The 22,347-nt window shown below is 37.1% G+C and overlaps 1 protein-coding gene across 1 annotated transcript in view; it reads right to left on the bottom strand.

The window, feature by feature from the left end:
* Positions 1-2,056: 2,056 nt before the first annotated feature.
* Positions 2,057-22,347, bottom strand: part of LOC119720968 (serine/threonine-protein kinase Nek8-like) — a 189,496-nt gene continuing 169,205 nt past the window's right edge. The window contains exons 25-27 of the mRNA XM_038190833.1: positions 3,257-3,372; positions 2,522-2,572; positions 2,057-2,102 (exon numbers count right to left, since the gene is read on the bottom strand). Of these exons, the coding sequence (XP_038046761.1) occupies positions 2,057-2,102; positions 2,522-2,572; positions 3,257-3,372 (213 nt within the window). The remainder of the gene's footprint in view (positions 2,103-2,521; positions 2,573-3,256; positions 3,373-22,347) is intronic.

Raw genomic sequence — 22,347 nt, 5'->3', positions numbered from 1 at the left:
TAGTTTACTAATAAGAGTGTTCTTTAATGCAGATTATTATTATGTGTTCTGTAGAAATTTTTTGGAAGTTCTGAGTTATGAACAGAGCATGGCTAGGAATGTAACAACGTTTACCAGTCTACCATGTTTTAACGATTAAAACAACCAAATCCCAACCCTGTGCCTCTGTTTTGTTCATTCATTACTTGACACAAATGGACTGGAGCATTAGACACGTTCTAATCCGTAGTTTCTTGACTCGCCGTTTGTCTCACAATATTCCATAACTCGTAACAAAACACCAGAAAGAAGGGGTATTTAAAGGGCCCCCTCTCACACGCGTCCCCCTTGGCAACGCCGCTGGCAATGGTTACACTGTGCCAACCAGACTTGTATGACTCGTGACTCGGACTCGGACTCGAGTCCTACTCGAGTCACATTTTTAATGACTCGGACTCGGACTCAAGTCACTTTGACTTATGACTCGGACTTGGACTCAGACTCGGGGCTACGGACTCGGACTCTAACTGACTTGTGACTCGACGGAAATTACCGCACTGCACACGCGCACATACATAAGTCGATCGTTTTCTTTACTGTGCGATACATGTACAGGGCGCTTGATGCGGTGCGTGCGTGGCCGTGGCCGGTTACCATATTGATTAAAGAAATCAATGTACCGAAACTTGTACCCCGCCATCCGCATGTAATACTGCATTGGTGCAAGATTGATAGCGTAAGGTACCAGATTTTTCTTGTCAGACGGCCTATCGTTCACACGTGTATTGCTGTCGCATCGCGATAACACGATATGAATAGTTTGCTGATCTGCCCGTTTCAGTAACGTTACATGCAAGTTGCAACGTAGATTATGATGGCATCCACTCCAAAAATTGTCAATCTTGGGTATCATTACTTCAAGAGAAATGCCAATGGAAGATCAAGTGCAGAATGCAAGTTCTGCAAGAGGAAAATAGAGGAGAAAACCGGCACTACGTCAAACTTCAATCGCCACCTTTCACGTGTGCATCTTAACAAGTAGCCTAGTTTTTCCCTTGCCTCGTACCGTGTTATGTCGTGGAGGACATACTGTACATGTAGGCCTATATCCAAGGTGACTCTGAATCTCTGTATTCCCTAAAATGTACGTTTTTCCAATACAATGTTAGAGGTAACTCGTGACTCGGACTTGGACTCGACCTTTGTGACTAGTTCTCGGACTCGACCTGGAGGACTTGGGACTCGGACTCGAGAAATGTGACTCGGACTCGGACTCGATGTTTCGTGACTCGAATACAAGTCTGGTGCCAACATAACGCTTACATCTGTGCACGGCCCTATACCATGGCGCGTTGCATGCCTGTTTTATATTGCACAGAACGAGAGTAAAATCAGGTTTGCTAACTCACCTTCCAAGGTATTGAAGAGACGAAGTACCATTCTTCACCCCGAAACTGGACATTTTTTGTGGGGTTTACTTATAGACTATCAGTTTGAGGCCCCTAAAAATCCCCTCGAAGTTGACGAAATAAGGCGTACGAAACCAATATTATATATTGAAGTTACTCTCAGAAAAAGACTACATGGACATGGTCTATATTCTGCATCTGACTTCTCATCATTGTTCAAAAGTTAACTTACATATTTACCTAGCCACAACACAGAATGTACATTTGAGTTGCACATTTTTATCTCGCTTTATCATGAACTACATGTGCTTGGTTCATTTTGCTGCTTTGGACCGTATCCTTTTCAGGCAAAGGGTGTACATTCATGAGAACATTCGCTTACTCTTCCTTTATTCAAAACTGCAAAAACTTTTTTTTTTAATACTAGCACTTCAATTTAAATGTTATTTTTCAAGTTGATTTTTAGTCAAATATTATTGGTCAAACTAGTATAGATGGGTGTCAATGAACTTTGTCATGGATGTCATATAACAATGTCATGGATGTTATTGAACTCCGTTATGGATGTCATTAGACATGTACCCTGCGATAAATGCTGTTTGTTATGACATTGCTATCTATAGCTTGGTACTAACATTAGTGAATTTTAGAACAATTTTGTACCGTGGTTACCTCTCAGGAGCCGAGGTAGACAATGCGTTGTGCAGTAATTGTCTGCAGGAATTATGTATGTAAGACAATTAAGACATCAGAGGGGCAGTAAAAGAGAGTCAGCAGTGCGAGGAGAGGGCTGCTCCACCCCAGCCAAGTTCATGTCGCTAAGTTACTGTTACTCTAAAATGTACCTGTGCAGCCATGGCAGGTGCTGCAGACTGCTCCATTGAAGGGTCAATATGACAGGGGCAGTGACATCAACTCTCAAGACATTGCCCTGCCCACTAAACTTAGCTTCAACCGTCATATGCAATTGGCAAAAATCTGATTCATATGTTTTCAGTTACAGAACATATAGCAAAACAGCATCATCTCTCCTTGAGGTTCATCTTTTAAGTCACACTAATACACGGCATTAGACTGGAAATGCCCTTTAATTATGTTCAAAAATGGAGACAGAAATCAAAACAAAAACTTACATAGTTGCTCCAAAGCCGACCCTTTTTACATTCTTCACATCCGTATGAACTCTAGAACAAATGAAATGAATGTAATCATGATTGTGCTGGGTTTCATAAATTGATCACATTTACCAAAAAAGGGCAAGTATAAATTAACAAATTCATAGCAAATTAACAATGAATGGTTCTCCCTAAATTGAGGTAAGCAATCTTTACAAATTAATATCCATGCTTGTGTTACGGTATTTGATATTATATAGCACTGGCAAAATATCAGCTTTGAATAAGACTAGTTATCAGAACATTATCTCACCTGTGACCCGACCTGTACCTGCAACATGACCAGCTGTGGTTATAAGCTGATAAGTTTGTGCTTATCGTGGAATTTAGGAAATTGTGAAAATATTAGCATGATGAAAGGTGACTCTTGTGTTTTACACTTTTGCCAAAACTAGGACTTAATTGAGACAAACTTGAGTCTGATGGCTAGCTTCAGGTCACATGACATCAAGGTACACTACATCTATCCAGAGAACTATGGTGTACAACTCGTATCATGCTCAAACTTAATGAGTATAGTGACAACATAATCTTATTTAAAATTTGAGGTGATGCGATAATGTGCTGGTCATTCTTGGATCAATGATGTACCATGAGCAAACCAAGTTAACCAGTTTTTGGAATTTGAACATGATGACTCAAGAGACAGTATCTTTTGCTGAAAAAAATTAACATAGCTAATCTGTGTCTTACCCTTGTATACTTTGCTGCACTTCACAAAAGCTTGAATCACTTGAATGTTGATCAGATGTCACTTGAATTCCACTCTCTGATGACTGTGAGCTGGCTGATTTCACACTTTGAATATTCTGTACAGGATCAAACTGATGAAGATTTAGCTTAAGGTGGAACCACATTTTCATATAGAGAAACATCACTTCTAAATGCTTATAACGTCCTGCAGATGTAGTCACTTGGTAAATTTGCGAGCAGACATGTTCATGGGCGTCGCCAGGATTTTTTCTAGAGGGGGCAACAATTTTTTGTTACCAAAAATGCTTGTATTTCTCAACACATTCTCGATTTATCAGTTTAAGAGGGGGGCAGGGACATTTTGCCCCCCCCCCCAACTCATTAAATTTACACCACTTTGTCTTCGTGCCTCTTTTTCTTTTTTTTTTCTTCCTTTTTTCTTCCTTTTTGGTTTGTTTTTGTTTTGCTTTTCCGGGGGGGGGGGGGGGGGGCAAGTGCCCCCCCTCGCGACGCCCATGGACATGTTGTGCATGCGCAGTGTGAGAAATCCACTGGTACCTCAAAGCATTTCATCAGCATGTTGTACAAACTGGCTTTAAGGTGATGACATGAGATGGCCAAATATATTTGGTCTGTGACTTTTCCTGCAGTTATACACAAAGAACTTTCCGAAAACATTTACTAGAAAATCAGCCACAATAAATCAGCCACAATACTTTTCAAGAAATATTTATTGATTTTGATGCTGCACTGCCATGAAAAGTTGACTGTCGATAGTATCAACTCCAGACAATTTTCTAGATTTGTTGGTCTTGATATTAGTGAAATAGCTATTAAAGGGAAACTAGAGGTTGTGGCTGTGAACAAGCACGGAGCTGTTCCCAGTTTTGATTCTCTATTGGACCGTAAACAAAATGATATAATGAGATAAAAAAAATGAAATTAATAAAATTGACATTATTACTTTTAAATTGCACTTCCGGTACAACCGGAAGTAAGGGTCAGATGACCTTGACATACACATTTTCATTTATAACGCTTCCCTGTCTATAAACCTACTAAGTTTGAGATCAATCAGTTAAATAGTTTTATAGTTATAAGTCTACATGTATGAAGATTGCCTCATTTAATATTCATGACGTCAAAACCTGAAAAAAATAAACTGCCCAATAATAGTAATGCATAATATATAACCTTTAATGTTGCTTAATGCTATTATAAGGTGTCAACCCCATGAGATTTATAATTCATTAGATATGCTAAATAGGGTCTAAATTAACACTTCCGGTAACACCAGAAGTAGGGGTCACATACACATTTTTATTTATAACACTTCCCTGTCTAGATATTTGCCAAGTTGGAGATCAATCTGTCAAACAGTTTTAAAGTTAAAGAATTATAAAGATTGCCTCATTAAATATTCATGACGTCATAACATGAAAACATTAAACTGCCCATTAATAATAATGCAACATATTTATCCTTTAATGTTGCTTAATACTAATATAAGGTGTCGACCCAATCAAATTTATAATTCATTAGATATGCTTATTAAGGTCTAAAAATAGCACTTCTGGTAACACCGGAAGTAGGGGTCACATGACCTTGACTTACACATTTTCATCTAGAACACTTCCCTGTCTATATACCTACCAGGTTTGAGATCAATTGGTCAAATAGTTCTATAGTTATAAGACTGTAAAGGTTGCCTCATTAAATATTCATGACATCATAACATAAAAACAATTAATTGCACAGTAATAACAATGCAATATAATTATTTGTCAATATAGCTTTGTATTATTGTGAAGTTTCAACCCAATCAGAGATTAATAATTCATGAGATATGATATAGGGTATAAAAATTACCACTTCCGGTCAAACCGGAAGTGAAGGTCACGTGACCTTAACATATCAATTTTGATCTATAACACTTCCCTGACTATATACATACTGAGTTTGAGACCAATCGGTCCAATAGTTCAATATTATAAGACTGTAAAAAATGAACATTCAAATCGATTTCACGTAACCTCCGATGACGTCACGATGACAAAAAGTTTGGGCATACATCTTCAGATGATGGTTAATGACTATGCTAAGTTTAAAGTTAATCGGATTTAAAATAATTCCCAAAGTGACTTGAAGAATAAAAACATGTACAAAACCTATGGGAAAAGTGGAAAAAGAACAAAAAAATAAACTAGAGGTCTATGTCTGTTTCCAACAGAACATAGGGCTTTTCTGCATTATGTTTTTTTTAAATTGAGGTCATGTTTTTCTGTGCAAAACTGTGTGCATTTACCTTTTGTCTAACAAACCTAATTTAAAAAGAATTTGGATTTTGGAATAATGCACTTGTGAGATACGGCAAAAGTATTCAAAATTTAAATATAATATATTTATATATATATATAATCACAAGATGACATGATTTTAATCACAAGATGACATCATGATTTTAAATTGAGGTCATGTTTTTCTGTGCAAAACTGTGTGCATTTACCGTTTGTCTAACAAACCTAATTTAAAAAGAATTTTGATTTTGGAATAATGCACTTGTGAGACGCAAAAGTATTCAAAATTTAAATATAATATATATATATATATATACATATATAATCACAAGATGACATCATGATGACGTCACCTCAATATTTATACCAAGTTTCAACCCAATCTGACTTACTTAAAATATACAGGTTAACGATGACGTCACCATGTCTAATGATAACGTCATCGTAACAATACTTGGCAGTGCTCATTATTTTATTGTGGTTTTAGTCTGAACCAAGTTTGAAAACAATCGGATTAATAAAAGTGTTAAATTTTGTAAGCAGAATAAAATTGGCAATATTAAAAAAATCGTCAAAAATCTACCGATGACGTCATCATGACGTCATTCAAGATTTTGTGTACTAGTGTTATTATCTACCCACCCACCAAGTGTCATGACGATCTGACATTCTCTTATATGTGTTTCAAAAAAGCGTCTTTTTTATGATGTCATCATGACGTCAGACATTTCTCCAAATTTTTGTTCATATACCAATTTGGAGAAACTAACCTAATACAAAAAGAATTTTGAATTTAACATATTGGGTTCGTGAGAAATGGCTTCAAGGTCCAAAACCTCAAAAAATCTATATAAAATCACACTGTGACGTAATGATGATGTCACCTCAACATTTATTTGTAACACATCCCGGCCTACCCCCATACCAAGTTTCAACCCAATCTGACGTACTGTTCATGAGATATAGGGGCGTTAAATATACAAGTTAACGATGACGTCACATGTCTAATGATGACGTCATCATAACAATACTTGGCAGTGCTCATTATTTTATTGTGGTTTTATTTTGTACCAAGTTTGAAAAAAACTGCATTAATAAAAGTGTAAAATTTTGTAGGCAGAATAAAATTGGCAATATTAAAAAATCGTAAAAAATCTACCGATGACGTCATCATGACGTCATTCAAAATTTTGTGTACTAGTGTTATTATCTACCCACCCACCAAGTTTCATGACGATCGAACATTCCCTTATATGTGTTTCAAAAAAGCGCATTTTTGATGACGTCATCATGATCGAACATTCCCTTATATGTGTTTCAAAAAAGCGCATTTTTGATGACGTCATCATGATGTCACACATTTTTCCAAATTTTGTACAGATACCTTTTGCCTAACAAGCCTAATACAATTTTTTTTTTAATTTAACATATTGGGTTCGTGAGATATGTCTTAAAGGTCCAAAACTTAAAAAATCTATATAAAATCACACGATGACGTCACCTCAATTTTCATCTATAACACATCCCGGTCAACCTACATACCGAGTTTCAACCCAATCGAACTTACGGTTCTCTAGATATAGGGTCTTAAAGTTTGCACATTTAAGATGACGTCACATGACCCATGATGACGTCATCATGATGTCACTCTTTGGGACACAATGTCACTAAGGGGTCTTTACATGGGACAAGTTTCATTAGAATACGAGTTTGTTTTAGGTCCAAAATGCCGCAGTGAATAAACGTGTACAAAGTCTATGGGATTTGGGGTAGGAACAAGAGGAAAAAAAAACTAGAGCTCAATGTCTGTTTGCAACAGAACATAGGGCTTTTCCGCATTATGATTTTTTTTAATCAATAATATGCCCTGAATATTCATGAACATAAAATCTGTCAAAAGAATTTTGCATTTTGCATGTTGCGTTCGGGAGATATGGCTAAAAGGTCCAAACAAATAAATATTCATATAAAATCTCAGGATGACGACATCATGACGTCACCTCATTTTTAATCTATAACACATCCTGGTATAGCCACATACCAAGTTTCAACCCAATCGGACTTACATTTCTGTAGATATAAGACTTCACAATATGTACGTAAATTTTCAAAAATCAATAAAAAAATTAGGTGATGACGTCATCGTGACGTCATAGTCTAGGCAGAATTTTTGTATGAGGGTCTTCCTTGGCTGTAACTTTGATGACGATTCCAGATCGCCAAGTTATAAAAATGGTGGCTTGAAAACGTGTACACATAAAAGTCAATGGGTTAAAAATCCAACAGCAGAAAAACTGCACCTTTATATACGTGATTTGCCTTTAAACTGAAACTTTTTTATCAAATATTACTTGATATTCTGACTCTTGGGAATATTTTCAATCAATGACAGGCAAAAAAAAAATACGATTTCTTTTTCCTTCTCATAGTAATTCTCAGCCGAAGTTCAGAACTACTCAGTAAGATATATCAGTGTTGTATAGGGAAAGACTTGTGGAGAAAGCTGTGTACAAAGTCTATGAGAAAAATTAATTATTCATGAATCCATAATAAATCATTTGATGATGACGTCATCATGATGTCTTAGTCTTGGCATAATTTTTGTATGAGGGTCTTTCTTGGCTGTAACTTTGATGACGATTCCAGATCGCCAAGTTATGAAAATGGTGGCTTGAAAACGTTAATAGGTTAAAAATCCCACAGCAGAAAAACTGCACCTTTAAATTAGTGATTTTCCTTTAAACTGAAACATTCTTATAAAATATTACTTGCTATTCTAACTCTTGGGAATATTGTCAATCAAATGACAGGCGTAAAAAAATACGATTTCTTTTTCCTTCTCATAGTAATTCTCAGCCGAAGTTCAGAAAATCTGTCAAAGTTAGCCGAAAATCGGCTAAAACGGTCACTGTGGACAGGATTTGACCTCAGCAACACGTGCGCTGCAGGCTGACTGACATACGATGTATGTGCCTATGTACAACGTACGTGCATGTACATGTACATGTACATTGTGGACGTCCTGTCCTGTGCATCTTTTGAAGCAGAGGTATTGTCAACGTGAAGTTTTATGCGTGCGCAGGGTATGTTCGAGTTCGCTTATCACCTCGAAACTTTGAAATGTTTTAGACCTACCCTTCAATCGACAATTAAAGTAAAAACAAATATAAAAACTGCCATGGTTGATTTTTCAGGAATTTTCAAATGAAAAAGGGTCTTTTTATTATAACTTCTGGTCTGATGACGTCATTTGCCTAAAACTTCCCACACGTCTTAAGTAGGTCAAGGTCATTATATACACCAATATTTAGGCGATTCCGACAAACTTCGCCACAGACATCTATTGAAAATACATTTTTGCTAATTTTCAACCTGTCGGTAGAGGGCGCTCGAAGATTGCATGACGTCATCGGTAGATGATTTGAAGAATTCTATCGGCCAAGAGACTAACACTGTTAAAAGCAAGTTCATATCTATTACCACTTTCAAATAATAAGCCACTTCCGGTTTGGGCCTTTTTCGACCGGAAGCAAGGGTCACGCTATTGCACGCACACTGAATGAAATGAAGACCTTAACCTGCTCTACCACTTGCCGGCAACAGAATGCTGCGGACGCGTACGGTTGATTTCTTATGCATTTTTAAATATTAAAAGTGTCACAATTTAATTGCCTATAAATAAACACAGGATGACGTCATCATGACGTCATCATTCCACACTGTTGTTTGAATTAGGGTCTTTGCTTGGACAAAGATTGGTGTTAATGAATTACTGGCAAAGAGTCAAAAATGCCCTTTGAAAATCGACAATTATTTTTTTAATTTCTGTGTACAAAGTCTATGGGAAAAATTAAATATTCAAAAATCTATAATAAATTAGTCGATGACGTCACCATGACGTCAATCTTCGGGACACATCTTTGCTATAGGGGCTATGCTTATGCTAACTGTGAATGATGTATGACAAACATTAATGCCAAAAGTGGCGTGTAGAATAAACGTGTACAAAGTCTATGGGGTTTTGGGAAAAAAAGAAGAAGAGGAAGAAGAAGAAGAAGAAGAAGAAGAAGAAGAAAGAAAAAAAATCAGAACAAAAAGAAAGACTTTTCCGCAACAATGCGGAAAAGCCAAAAAAAATTCAGAACAAAAACAATGCTTTTCCGCTTTAAAGCGGAAAAGCAACTAGAAATGTGTTTGTGGACAAACACTGAGCTGTTTCGACCGTTTTATTAATAACTGCCGTAAAGGAGTTTCATCCAAGTGGAATAAAACATGTACATGAGTATTCTATACATGATTCTATACATTTCCATCCGATGTAAGAAAAAAAGCATTTTTCATGACGTCATGGTGACGTCACACATTTTTAAAAATTTTCTGTATCAATCTACGACCTAACAAACCTTTTGCAAAAAGAATTTCGAATAAACCACGTTCCGTTGATGAGATACGAGTAAAAGGTCCAAAAATTGAATAATTCATATAAAATCACATGATGACGTCATCGTAACGTCACTGCAATTTGGTCTACAACACTTCCCGGAATACCTGCATACCAAGTTTGAACCCAATCGGACCTCCGATTCTCTAGATATAGGGACTTAAACTATGCAGGTTTAGAATGACGTCATGTGACACGTGATGACGTCATGATGACATCATGATGACGTCATGATTAGGCCTTAATCTTCAGATGGTGGTCCTATAAGTGTGTGCCAGGTTGGAAGTCGATCGGCAAAATTTGAAGAAAATATCAAAATTTGAAAAAATCATAAAAAATCAGATGATGACGTCATGATGCAAAACTTCAGATTTTGAATGCTTTTATCTTTACCTACCTACCCACCAAGTTTCATAATGATTGGACATACCCTTATATGTGAATCAAAAAATCACGTTTTTGATGACATCATGATGACGTCTCACATTTTACGATTTTTTTGCATCTATCTTTCACTTAACAAACCTTTTTGAATTTACCACGTTCCGTTGATGAGATATGAGTAAAAGGTCCAAAAATTGAATAATTTATATAAAATTACATGATGACGTCATCGTGACGTCACTGCAATTTTTGTCTATAACACGTCCCGGAATACTTGCATACCAAGTTTGAACCCAATTGGATTTCCGGCTCTAAATATATGGCCTTAAATTTAGCCTTGGTCAATGCTCTCGTCGTTATTCGTCCTGTACGCGGTCAATCGTCGGCATAAAAATACAACGCGAACAGCGACCTCATGCGGCCACTATTTTTTTATGCAAATCAGTGGGGACGATCGAGAGCCTTGGTTCAATCATTGGCAAAAGCTTATGTTTTTCTTTATTTTGCGCTGGATTTCTAGCGCACGACCTCGTATGCGAATACAGATAAGTGTAGGCGGGGCTAATATGTGGAGTGTCCAATCACACCTTGGTAAATCCGGACGTCATTAAATTATTTGCAGCTATTCGCCTTTTGCGGACGTGACAGGAACCACAGTTTTTGTGCATTGGTGCCGTGTGCAGAGACACACAACATGTACGTGTATGGATTATGTACGGTGCCACGTTTCACTATGCAATTTTCCACGCAACGATCGACCAATAAGAAAACGACATTTAAGGTCAGCTAAGGCTATTAACATAATGAGCACAACCCCCAAAACCTCACACGGACGATTGAACCAAGGCTCTCCATCGTCCCCAACTGATTTGCCTATAAAAATAGTGGCCGTGTGAGGTCGCTGTTCGCGCTGTATTTTTACATGCATGTGCATAGCGCGTGAGGATATATGCCAAAGATTGACCTCGAACGGGACGAATAATGAAGAGAGCATTGACCAAGGCTACCTTAAATTATGCACTTTTAGGATGAGGTCACGTGACACGTGATGACGTTATGATGACGTCACTATTCGGCCTGAATCTTCAGATGGTGGTCTAAGTGTGTGCCAGGTTTAAAGTCGATCAGATTGTTTTTTTATGTAAGTTTGGGTACTTGGAAGAAAATATTAAAATTAAAAAAATTAATAAAAAAATCAAATGATGATGTCATGATGACGTCACTTCCAGAATTTTAATGCTTATATAAATACCTACCTACCTACCAAGTTTCATAATGATCGGACATACCCTTATATGTAAATCTAAAAATCGCGTTTTTGATGACGTCATGATGACGTTACACATTTTACGAAATTTTGTGCATCTATCTATGACCTAACAAACCTGTTACAAAAAGAATTTCAAATTTATCACATTCCGTTTATGAGATATGAGTAAAAGGTCCAAAAATTGAATAATTTATATAAAATCACACGATGACATCATCATGTCATCGTTTTGTGGACAAACACTGAGCTGAAACTCCTTTTCGACCGTTTTATTAATGACTGCCGTAAAGGAGTTTCATCCAGGTCGAATGAACATGTACATGCATATGCTATACAAAAAGTGTCGATCCTATGTAAAAAAAACCAACATTTTTCATGACGTCATGATGACGGCACACATTTTTTGAAATTTTCTGTAGAGATCTACGACCTAACAAACCTTTTGCAAAAAAGAATTTCGAATTAACCACGTTCCATTGATGAGATATGAGTAAAAGGTCCAAAAATTGAATAATTCATATAAAATCACATGATGACGTAATCGTGACGTCACTGCAATTTTTGTCTATAACACTCCCTGGAATATCTGCATAACGACATTGAACATCAGGTTCTCTGAGGTCGATCGGACCGTATTTTATATAATTTTTGAAAAATTTGAAAAAAAATATTAAAATTTGAAAAATTCATAAAAAATCAGACGATGACTTCATGATGACGTCACTTCAGCTTTTGAATGCTTTTTTCTATACCTACCTACCCACCAAGTTTCATAACGATCGGACATACCCTTATATGTGAATCACAAAATCACATTTTTGATGATGTAATGATGACGTCACACATTTTATGAAATTTTGTGCATCTATCTTTCACCTGACAAACATGTTACAAAAAGAATTTTGAATATACCATGTTTCATTGATGAGATTTGAGTAAAAGGTCCAAAAATTGCATAATTTATATAAAATCACATGATGACGTCATCATGACGTCACTGCAATTTTGTCTATAACACGTCCCAGAATACTTGCATACCAAGTTTGAACCCAATTGGACCTCCGGTTCTGTAGATATAGGATCTTAAAGTATGCACATTTAGGATGACGTCATGTGACACGTGATGACGTCATGATGATGTCACTATTCGGCATACATCTTCAGATGGTTGTATAAGTGTGTGCCAGGTTTGAAGTCGATCGGACCGTATTTTATAATAATTTTTGAAAAATTTGAAGAAAATATTAAACTTTGAAAAATTCATAAAAAATCAGATGATGACGTCATGATGACGTCACTTCAGATTTTGAATGCTGTTATCCATACCTACCTACCCACCAAGTTTCATAACGATCGAACATACCCTTATATGTGAATCAAAAAATCACGTTTTTGATGACGTCATGATGACGTCACACATTTTACGAAATTTTGTGCATCTATCTATGACCTAACAAACCTGTTACAAAAAGAATTTCAAATTTATCACATTCCGTTTATGAGATATGAGTAAAAGGTCCAAAAATTGAATAATTTATATAAAATCACATGATGACATCATCATGACGTCACTACAATTTTCGTCTATAACACGTCCCGGAATACTTGCATACCAAGTTTGAACCAAATCGGACTTCCGGTTCTGTAGATATAGAGCCTTAAAGTATGCTCTTGTAGGATGACGTCACGTGACACGTGATGACGTCATGATGACGTCATGATTTGCCGCACATCTTCAGATGGTGGTCTAACTGTGTGCCAGGTTTGAAGATCGGATTTGAAAAAAAGCCAAAAGTGACTTGTAGAACGAAAACACGTGTTATCCTATGAGAACAAAAGTTGAAAAAAAAGAGAAAAACTAAAAATAACAAAAACAAGAGCTGTTTCGGTGTGTACACCGAAACAGCTAAAAAAGGAAAAAAAAAAAAACTTTAGCGAAAACAAAAGCTGTTCCCAATTGAAATTGGGAACAGCTAAAAACTTTAACGAAAACAAAAGCTGTTCCTAATTCAATTTGGGAACAGCTAAATACAACATTTGCAAACATCAAAAAACAAACAATCAAATTATCACGAAATACCTTACTTGATTGTTAGGGAATGACAGTCTAAAGCATCCTGTAAAATCGTGGCTCCTGGTGTGCTGACATTTACAAGAAAAATTGTATTTCTCCAACACTGGTCAGGAGAAAACTGGCTTTTTTTCAAAAACTTGTCCTAAATGTGCATATTCAGTTATTCCGCATTTTCTTTGAAATTGATTACACACCTGTGAAGGGGTACAAGCCTGCTAGACTGATTCTCTGACCTTACGATTCCCCGAAGTGTATAAATTGCTCCGTTCATCTTAAGTGGGGTCTGGGAACCAGACTACGAGAACATGATTGGTTTCTTGTTTTTTCAAGCATCTACAAGCCCAAAACACGAAACAAGTCAGTTTAACAATATCTGCTATAACATACTAATCCTCCAAATCCATTTATTTCTGAAACTTGCAGCAAAAGCAAATGTTGTACATTCCCTTTAAAGCATTCATTATGTGAATATCATTGGAATTGTTGGGTCAACATCGATGACAGTAACAGAGCGAATCATTTGTGAAAGAAATGCCAAAAAAAACCAAAATACTAACTAGAAATGTGTTTGTGGACAAACACAAGCTGTTTCGGATATTTGAAATACTCTGTGCACGTGATGAACACTTGATGAAGTCACTTCGAATGTCATCTGCCAAGTGAAAAGTCAATCAGACATACAGTGCCAAAGTACATGGTTTGAAGAAAAACGTGTACAAAAGCTATGGGAAAATGCATCTTAAATGTGAAGTAACCTTACACCTGATGATGTCACGATCACAAATTTCTTCTAGGACCATCTGTGGGTGGTAGTCTAAGTGTGTACCAAGTCTAACGTCGATCGGATTTACGAAGAGGCCAAAGTGGAGTGTTTTAAAACGTGTACAAAACATATGGGGAAAATGCATCTTTAATGTGACGTAACCCAACACCTGATGACGTCACGATCACACATTTCTTCTAGGACCATCTGTGGGTGATGGTCTAAGTGTGTGCCAAGTCTAAAGTCCATGGAATTTACGAAAGTGCCAAAGTAGAGTGTTTTAAAACGTGTACTAACCCTATGGGGAAAATGCAACTTTAATGTGACATATCCTGACACCTGAGGATGTCACAGTCACGAATTTCTTCTAGGGCCATCTGTGGGTGATGGTTTAAGAATGTATCAAGTCTGAGGTCGATCGGATTTACGAAGAGGCCAAAGTGGAGTGTTTTGAAACGTGTACAAAACATACAGGGAAAAATGCATCTTTAATGTGACGTAACCCAACACCTGATGACGTCACGGTCACCAATTTCTTCTAGGACCATCTGTGGGTGGTGGTCTAAGTTTGTACCAAGTCTGAAATTGATCGGATTTTAAAAAGTGATTTAGTGGACTGGTGGAAGAAACATGAACAAAACCTATGGAGAAAAAGTCTGAAAAAGGAGAAAAAAAACTAGAGGTGTATGTCTGTTTGCAACAGAACATAGGGCTTTTCTGCATTATGATTTTTTGTAATCAATAATATGCCCTGAATATGCATGAACATAAAATCTGTCCAAGTTAGCCGAAAAATCGGTTAAAACGGTCACTGTGGACAGGATTTGACCTCGGCAATACGATGTATGTGCGTGTGTACAAGGTCTTTGCTTGGACAAAGAGTGATCTAAATAAATTACTGGCAAAAAGTCGAAAACGCACTTTAAAAATCGACAAATATTTATAAATTTTTGATGACGTCATCGTGACATCATTTCGAACTTTGCATACTAGTATGATTAACTACCTACCCACCAAGTTTCATGACAATTGGACCTTTCCTTATATGAGTTTTGAAAAATCACATTTTGATGACGTCATGATGACGTCACACATTTTTCAAGTTTTGTGCGAATAGCTATTACATAACAGACCAAATGCAAAAAAGAATTTTGCATTTTGCATGTTGCGTTCAGGAGATATGGCTAAAAGGTCCAAACAAAAAAATAATATTCATATACAATCTCAGGATGACGTCATCATGACGTCACCTCATTTTTAATCTATAACACATCCTGGTATAGCCACATACCAAGTTTCAACCCAATCGGACTTACATTTCTGTAGATATAAGACTTCACAATATGTACGTAAATTTTCAAAAATCAATACAAAAATTAGGTGATGACGTCATCGTGACGTCATAGTCTTGGTATAATTTTTGTATGAGGGTCTTCCTTGGCTGTAACTTTGATGACGATTCCAGATCGCCAAGTTATAAAAATGGTGGCTTGAAAACGTGTACAAAGTCAATGGGTTAAAAATCCAACAGCAGAAAAACTGCACCTTTAAATACGTGATTTGCCTTTAAACTGAAACATTTTTATAAAATATTACTTGATATTCTGACTCTTGGGAATATTTTCAATCGAATGGCAAACGTAAAAAAAAACATGATTTCTTTTTCCTTCTCATAGTAATTCTCGGCCGAAGTTCAGAACTACTCAGTAAGATATATCAGTGTCGTATAGGAAAAGACTTGTGGAGAAACCTGTTTACAAAGTCTATGAGAAAAATTAAATATTCATGAATCCATAATAAATCACTTGATGATGACGTCATCATGATGTCATAGTCTTGGCATAATTTTTGTATGAGGGTCTTTCTTGGCTGTAACTTTGATGACGATTCCAGATCGCCAAGTTATGAAAATGGTGGCTTGAAAACGTGTACAAAGTCAATAGGTTAAAAATCCAACAGCAGAAAAACTGCACCTTTGAATGCGTGATTTTCCTTTCAACTGAAACATTTTTATGAAATATTACTTGCTATTCTAACTCTTGGGAATATTTTCAATCAAATGACAGGCGTAAAAAAATACGATTTCTTTTTCCTTCTCATAGTAATTCTCAGCCGAAGTTCAGAACTACTCAGTAAGATATATATCAGTGTTGTATAGGGAAAGACTTGTGGAGAAAGCTGTGTACAAAGTCTATGAGAAAAATTAATTATTCATAAATCCATAATAAATCACTTGATGACGTCACCATGACGTCACTCTTCGGGACACATCTTGGCTATAGGGACTATGCTTATGCCAATTTTCAATGATGTCTGACAAAGATTAATGCCAAAAGTGCTATAATACATCCCTGTCTATGCACATGCATGAACATAAAGTCTGTCAAAGTTAGCCGAAAATCGGCTAAAACGGTCACTATGGTCAGGATTTGACCTCAGCAACACGTGCCCTGCGGGCTAACTGACATACGATGTCTTTGCGTATGTACAACGTACATGCATGTACATGTACATTGTGGACGTCCTGTGCATGTTTTGTCAAAGTTAGCTGAAAATCGGCTAAAACGGTCACTGTGGTCAGGATTTGACCTCAGCAACACGTGCGCTAGCGCTGAGGGCTGACTGACATACGATGTATGTGTGTATGTACAACGTACGTGCATGTACATGTACATTGTGGACGTCCTGCGCATGTTTTAAAGCAGAGGTATATTGTCAACCTGAAGTTTTAAGCGTGCGCAGGCCATGTTCGAGTTCGCTTATTGCCTCGAAGCTTTAAAATGTTTTAGACCTACCCTTAAATTGACAATTAAAGTAAAAACAAATATGAAAACTGCCATGGTTGATTTTTCAGGAATTTTCAAAGGAAAAAGGGTCTTTTCGTTATAACTTCCGGTCTGATAACGTCATACGCCTAAAACTTCGCACACGTCTTAAGGGGGTCAAGGTCATAACATACACCAATATTTAGGCGATTCTGACAAACTTCGCCACAGACATCTATTCAAAACACATTTTTGCTAATTTTCAACCTGTCGCTAGAGGGCGCTCGAAGATCGCATGACGTCATTGGTAGATGATTTGAAGGATACTATCGGCCAAGAGACTAACACCGTTGAAAGCAAGTTCATATCTATTACCACTTTCAAATGATAAGCCACTTCCGGTTTTGGCCTTTTTCGACCGGAAGCAAGGGTCACGTGATTTCACGCACACTGAATGAAATAAAGACCTTAACCTATTCTACCACTTGCCGGCAACAGAATGCTGCGGATGCGTACGGTTGATTTCTTATGCATTTTTGAATATTAAAAGTGTCAAAATTTAATTGCCAATAAATAAACACCGGATGACGTCATCATGACGTCATCATTACACAATGTTGTTTAAATTAGAGTCTTTGCTTGGACAAAGATTGGTGTAAATGAATTACTGGCAAAGAGTCAAAAATGCCCTTTGAAATCGACAATGTTTTTTAAATTTCAGTGTACAAAGTCTAGTCGATGACGTCACCATGACGTCAATGTTCGGGACACATCTTTGCTATAGGGACTATGCTAACTTTGAATGATGTATGATAAAGATTAATGCCAAAAGTGGGGGCCAGAAAAGACGTGCACAAAGTCAATGTCATTTTAAGTGGAACAAAAAGAAGAAGAAGAAGAAGAAGAAAGAAACAAAAAAAAACCAGAACAAAAACAAGGGCTTTTTCGCAAAATTGCGAAAAAGCCAAAAATGAGAACAAAAACAAAGGCTTTTTCGCAAAATTGTGAAAAAGCCAAAAACTAGAAATTGTGGTTGTGAACAACCACAGAGCTGTTCCCAATATGGATTATCTGTTGGACCCATAGACATATAAGTAGAGATCTATGTCTGTTTGCAACAGAAGATAGGGCTTTTCCGCATTATGATTTGTTGTTATCAATAATACGTCCCTGACTATGCATGAACATAAAATCTGTCAAAGTTAGCTGGAAATCGGCTAAAACGGTCACTGTGGACAGGAATTGACCTCAGCAACACGTGCGCTGTGCGCGGGCTGACTGACATACGATATGTACAACGTACGTGCATGTCATCATCTCATCATCTTCCTATACTGTGCAGAAACCTCCGCTGGAGTATACTCGCACATTGGTTGAAGTGCAGACAAGCAGGTGCAGACATAACTCGAGGCATAAAAAGACAAATATGTGCAAGTAAAAAACACAGCTATTTTTGGACAGATCGGTTATCTGAGGGTGACACCGTTCACTTTGGTCTTGAAGACATCCAGGGTTGGTGACTCAACAACTTGCTGGGGCAGTGAGTTCCACAGGTGAATGGTGTCTGGGAAGAAGGAGCCCTTCAGTAAGGTTGTACGGGCGGGTGGGATGAGGAATTTCTGGCTGTTGCCTCTGGTAGATGAGTTGACCGGGATAAGGTGGTTGTCTGGGATGTCGATGAGTTTGTTGGTGATGTACATGTACCGGTACATTGTGGACGTCCTGTGCATGTTTTAAAGCAGAGGTACTGTCAAACTGAAGTTTTAAGCGTGCGCAGGGCATGTCCGAGTTTGCTTATTGCCTCGCAGCTTTGAAATGTTTAAGACTTACCCTTAAATAGACAATTAAAGTAAAAACTAATATAAAAACTGCCATGGTTGATTTTTCAGGAATTTTCTAAGGAAAAAGGGTCTTTTCATTATAACTTCCGGTCTGATGACGTCATACACCTTAAACTTTGCACACGTCTTAAGTGGGTCAAGGTCATCATATACACCAATATTTAGGCGATTCCGACAAACTTCGCCACAGACATCTATTCAAAACACATTTTTGTTAATTTTCAAGCTGTCGCTAGAGGGCGGTCGAAGATCGCATGGCGTCATTGGTAGATGATTTGAAGGATACTATCGGCCAAGAGACTAACACCGTTGAAAGCAAGTTAATATCTATTACCACTTTCAAATAATAAGCCACTTTCGGTTTTGGCCTTTTTCGACCGGAAACAAGGTCACGTGATTTCACGCATACTAAATGAAATAAAGACCTCAACCTACTCTACCACTGCCGGCAACAGAATGATGCGGACATGTACAGTTGATTTCTTATGCATTTTTAAATATTAAAAGTGCCACAATTTAATTGCCTATAAATAAACACAGGATCCCCAATGTTGTTTGGGTCTTTGCTTGGACAAAGAGTTGTGTAAATGAATTACTGGCAAAGATCAATAATACGCCCTGACTATGCATGAACATAAGATCTGTCAAAGTTAGCCGAAAATCGGCTAAAACGGTCACTGTGGTCAGGATTTGACCTCGGCAACACGTGCGCTGCGGGCTGACTGACATACGATATGTACAACATGCGTGCATGTACATGTACCGGTACACTGTGGACGTCCTGTGCATGTTTTAAAGCAGAGGTATTGTCAACCTGAAGTTTAAAGCGTGCGCAGGGCATGTCCGAATTTGCTTATTGCCTCGCAGCTTTGAAATGTTTAAGACCTACCCTTAAATAGACAATTAAAGTAAAAACTAATATAAAAACTGCCATGGTTGATTTTTCAGGAATTTTCAAAGGAAAAAGGGTCTTTTAATTATAACTTCCGGTCTGATAACGTCATACACCTTAAACTTTGCACACGTCTTAAGTGGGTCAAGGTCATCATATACACCAATATTTAGGCGATTCCGACAAACTTCGCCACAGACATCTATTCAAAACACATTTTTGCTAATTTTCAAGCTGTCGCTAGAGGGCGGTCGAAGATCGCATGGCGTCATTGGTAGATGATTTGAAGGATACTATTAGCCAAGAGACTAACACCGTTGAAAGCAAGTTCATATCTATTACCATTTTCAAATAATAAGCCACTTTCGGTTTTGGCCTTTTTCGACCGGAAACAAGATCACGTGATTTCACGCATACTAAATGAAATAAAGACCTCAACCTACTCTACCACTGCCGGCAACAGAATGATGCGGACATGTACAGTTGATTTCTTATGCATTTTTAAATATTAAAAGTGCCACAATTTAATTGCCTATAAATAAACACAGGATCCCCAATGTTGTTTGGGTCTTTGCTTGGACAAAGAGTTGTGTAAATGAATTACTGGCAAAGATCAATAATACGCCCTGACTATGCATGAACATAAGATCTGTCAAAAGTAGCCGAAAATCGGCTAAAACGGTCACTGTGGACAGGATTTGACCTCGGCAACACGTGCTATGCGGGCTGACTGACATACGATGTATGTGCGTCTGTACAACGTACGTGCATGTACATATACGTGTACGGTTGATTTCTTATGCATTTTTAAATATTAAAAAGTGTCATAATTTAATTGCCTATAAATAAACACAGGATGACGTCATCGTGACGTCATCATGACACAATGTTGTTTGAATTAGGGTCTTTGCTTGGACAAAGAATGGTGCAAATGAATTACTGGTAAAGAGTCGAAAATGCCCTTCATATATGGACATTTAAAAAAAAAATCTGTGTACAAAGTCTATGGGAAAAATTAAATATTCAAAAATATACAATAAATTAGTCGATGAAGTCATCATGACGTCATTGTTCTAGGATCATCCTTGCATAAGGGTCCTTCATTGGTATAAGTTTGATGAAAATCCGAAGTTGCAAAAGCACTAAAGTCGTGTAGAGAAAAAACGTGTACAAATTGAATGGGCTTTTTGGAGAAGAAGAAGAGGAAGAGGAAGCAAAAAAAACTAGAGGTCTATGTCTGTTTGCAACAGAACATAGGGCTTTTCTGCATTATGATTTTTTTTAATCAATAATATGCCCTGAATATGCATGAACATAAAATCTGTCAAAGTTAGCCGAAAATCGGCTAAAACGGTCACTGTGGACAGGATTTGACCTCGGCAATACGATGTATGTGCGTGTGTACAAGGTCTTTGCTTGGACAAAGAGTGATCTAAATAAATCACTGGCAAAGAGTCAAAAACGCACTTTAGAATCAACAAATATTTATAAATTTTTTGATGACGTCATCGTGAAGTCACTTCGAACTTTGCATACTAGTATGATTAACTACCTACCCACCAAGTTTCATGACAATTGGACCTTTCCTTATATGAGTTTTGAAAAATCACATTTTGATGACGTCATGATGACGTCACACATTTTTCAAGTTTTGTGCGAATAGCTATTACATAACAGACCAAATGCAAAAAAGAATTTTGCATTTTGCATGTTGCGTTCGGGAGATATGGCTAAAAGGTCCAAAAAAATAAATATTCATATAAAATCTCAGGATGACGTCATCATGACGTCGCCTCATTTTTAATCTATAACACATCCTGGTATAGCCACATACCAAGTTTCAACCCAATCGGACTTACATTTCTGTAGATATAAGACTTCACAATATGTACGTAAAGTTTCAAAAATCAATTAAAAAATTAGGTGATGACGTCATCGTGACGTCATAGTCTTGACATATTTTTTGTATGAGGGTCTTCCTTGGCTGTAACTTTGATGACGATTCCAGATCGCCAAGTTATAAAAATGGTGGCTTGAAAACGTGTACAAAGTCTATGGGTTAAAAATCCAAAAGCAGAAAAACTGCACCTTTAAATACGTGATTTGCCTTTACACTGAAACATTTTTATAAAATATTACTTGATATTCTGACTCTTGGGAATATTTTCAATCGAATGGCAAACGTAAAAAAAATACGATTTCTTTTTCCTTCTCATAGTAATTCTCGGCCGAAGTTCAGAACTACTCAGTAAGATATATCAGTGTCGTATAGGAAAAGACTTGTGGAGAAAGCTGTGTACAAAGTCTATGAGAAAAAAATAATTATTCATGAATCCATAATAAACCACTTGATGATGACGTCAT

The sequence above is a fragment of the Patiria miniata genome, unplaced genomic scaffold (genome assembly GCF_015706575.1).
Source record: "Patiria miniata isolate m_02_andy unplaced genomic scaffold, ASM1570657v1 HiC_scaffold_9, whole genome shotgun sequence".
Classification (NCBI taxonomy): domain Eukaryota; kingdom Metazoa; phylum Echinodermata; class Asteroidea; order Valvatida; family Asterinidae; genus Patiria; species Patiria miniata.
The sequence above is the reverse complement of the archived record's forward strand: the minus strand, read 5'-3'. Positions and strand labels throughout refer to the sequence as shown.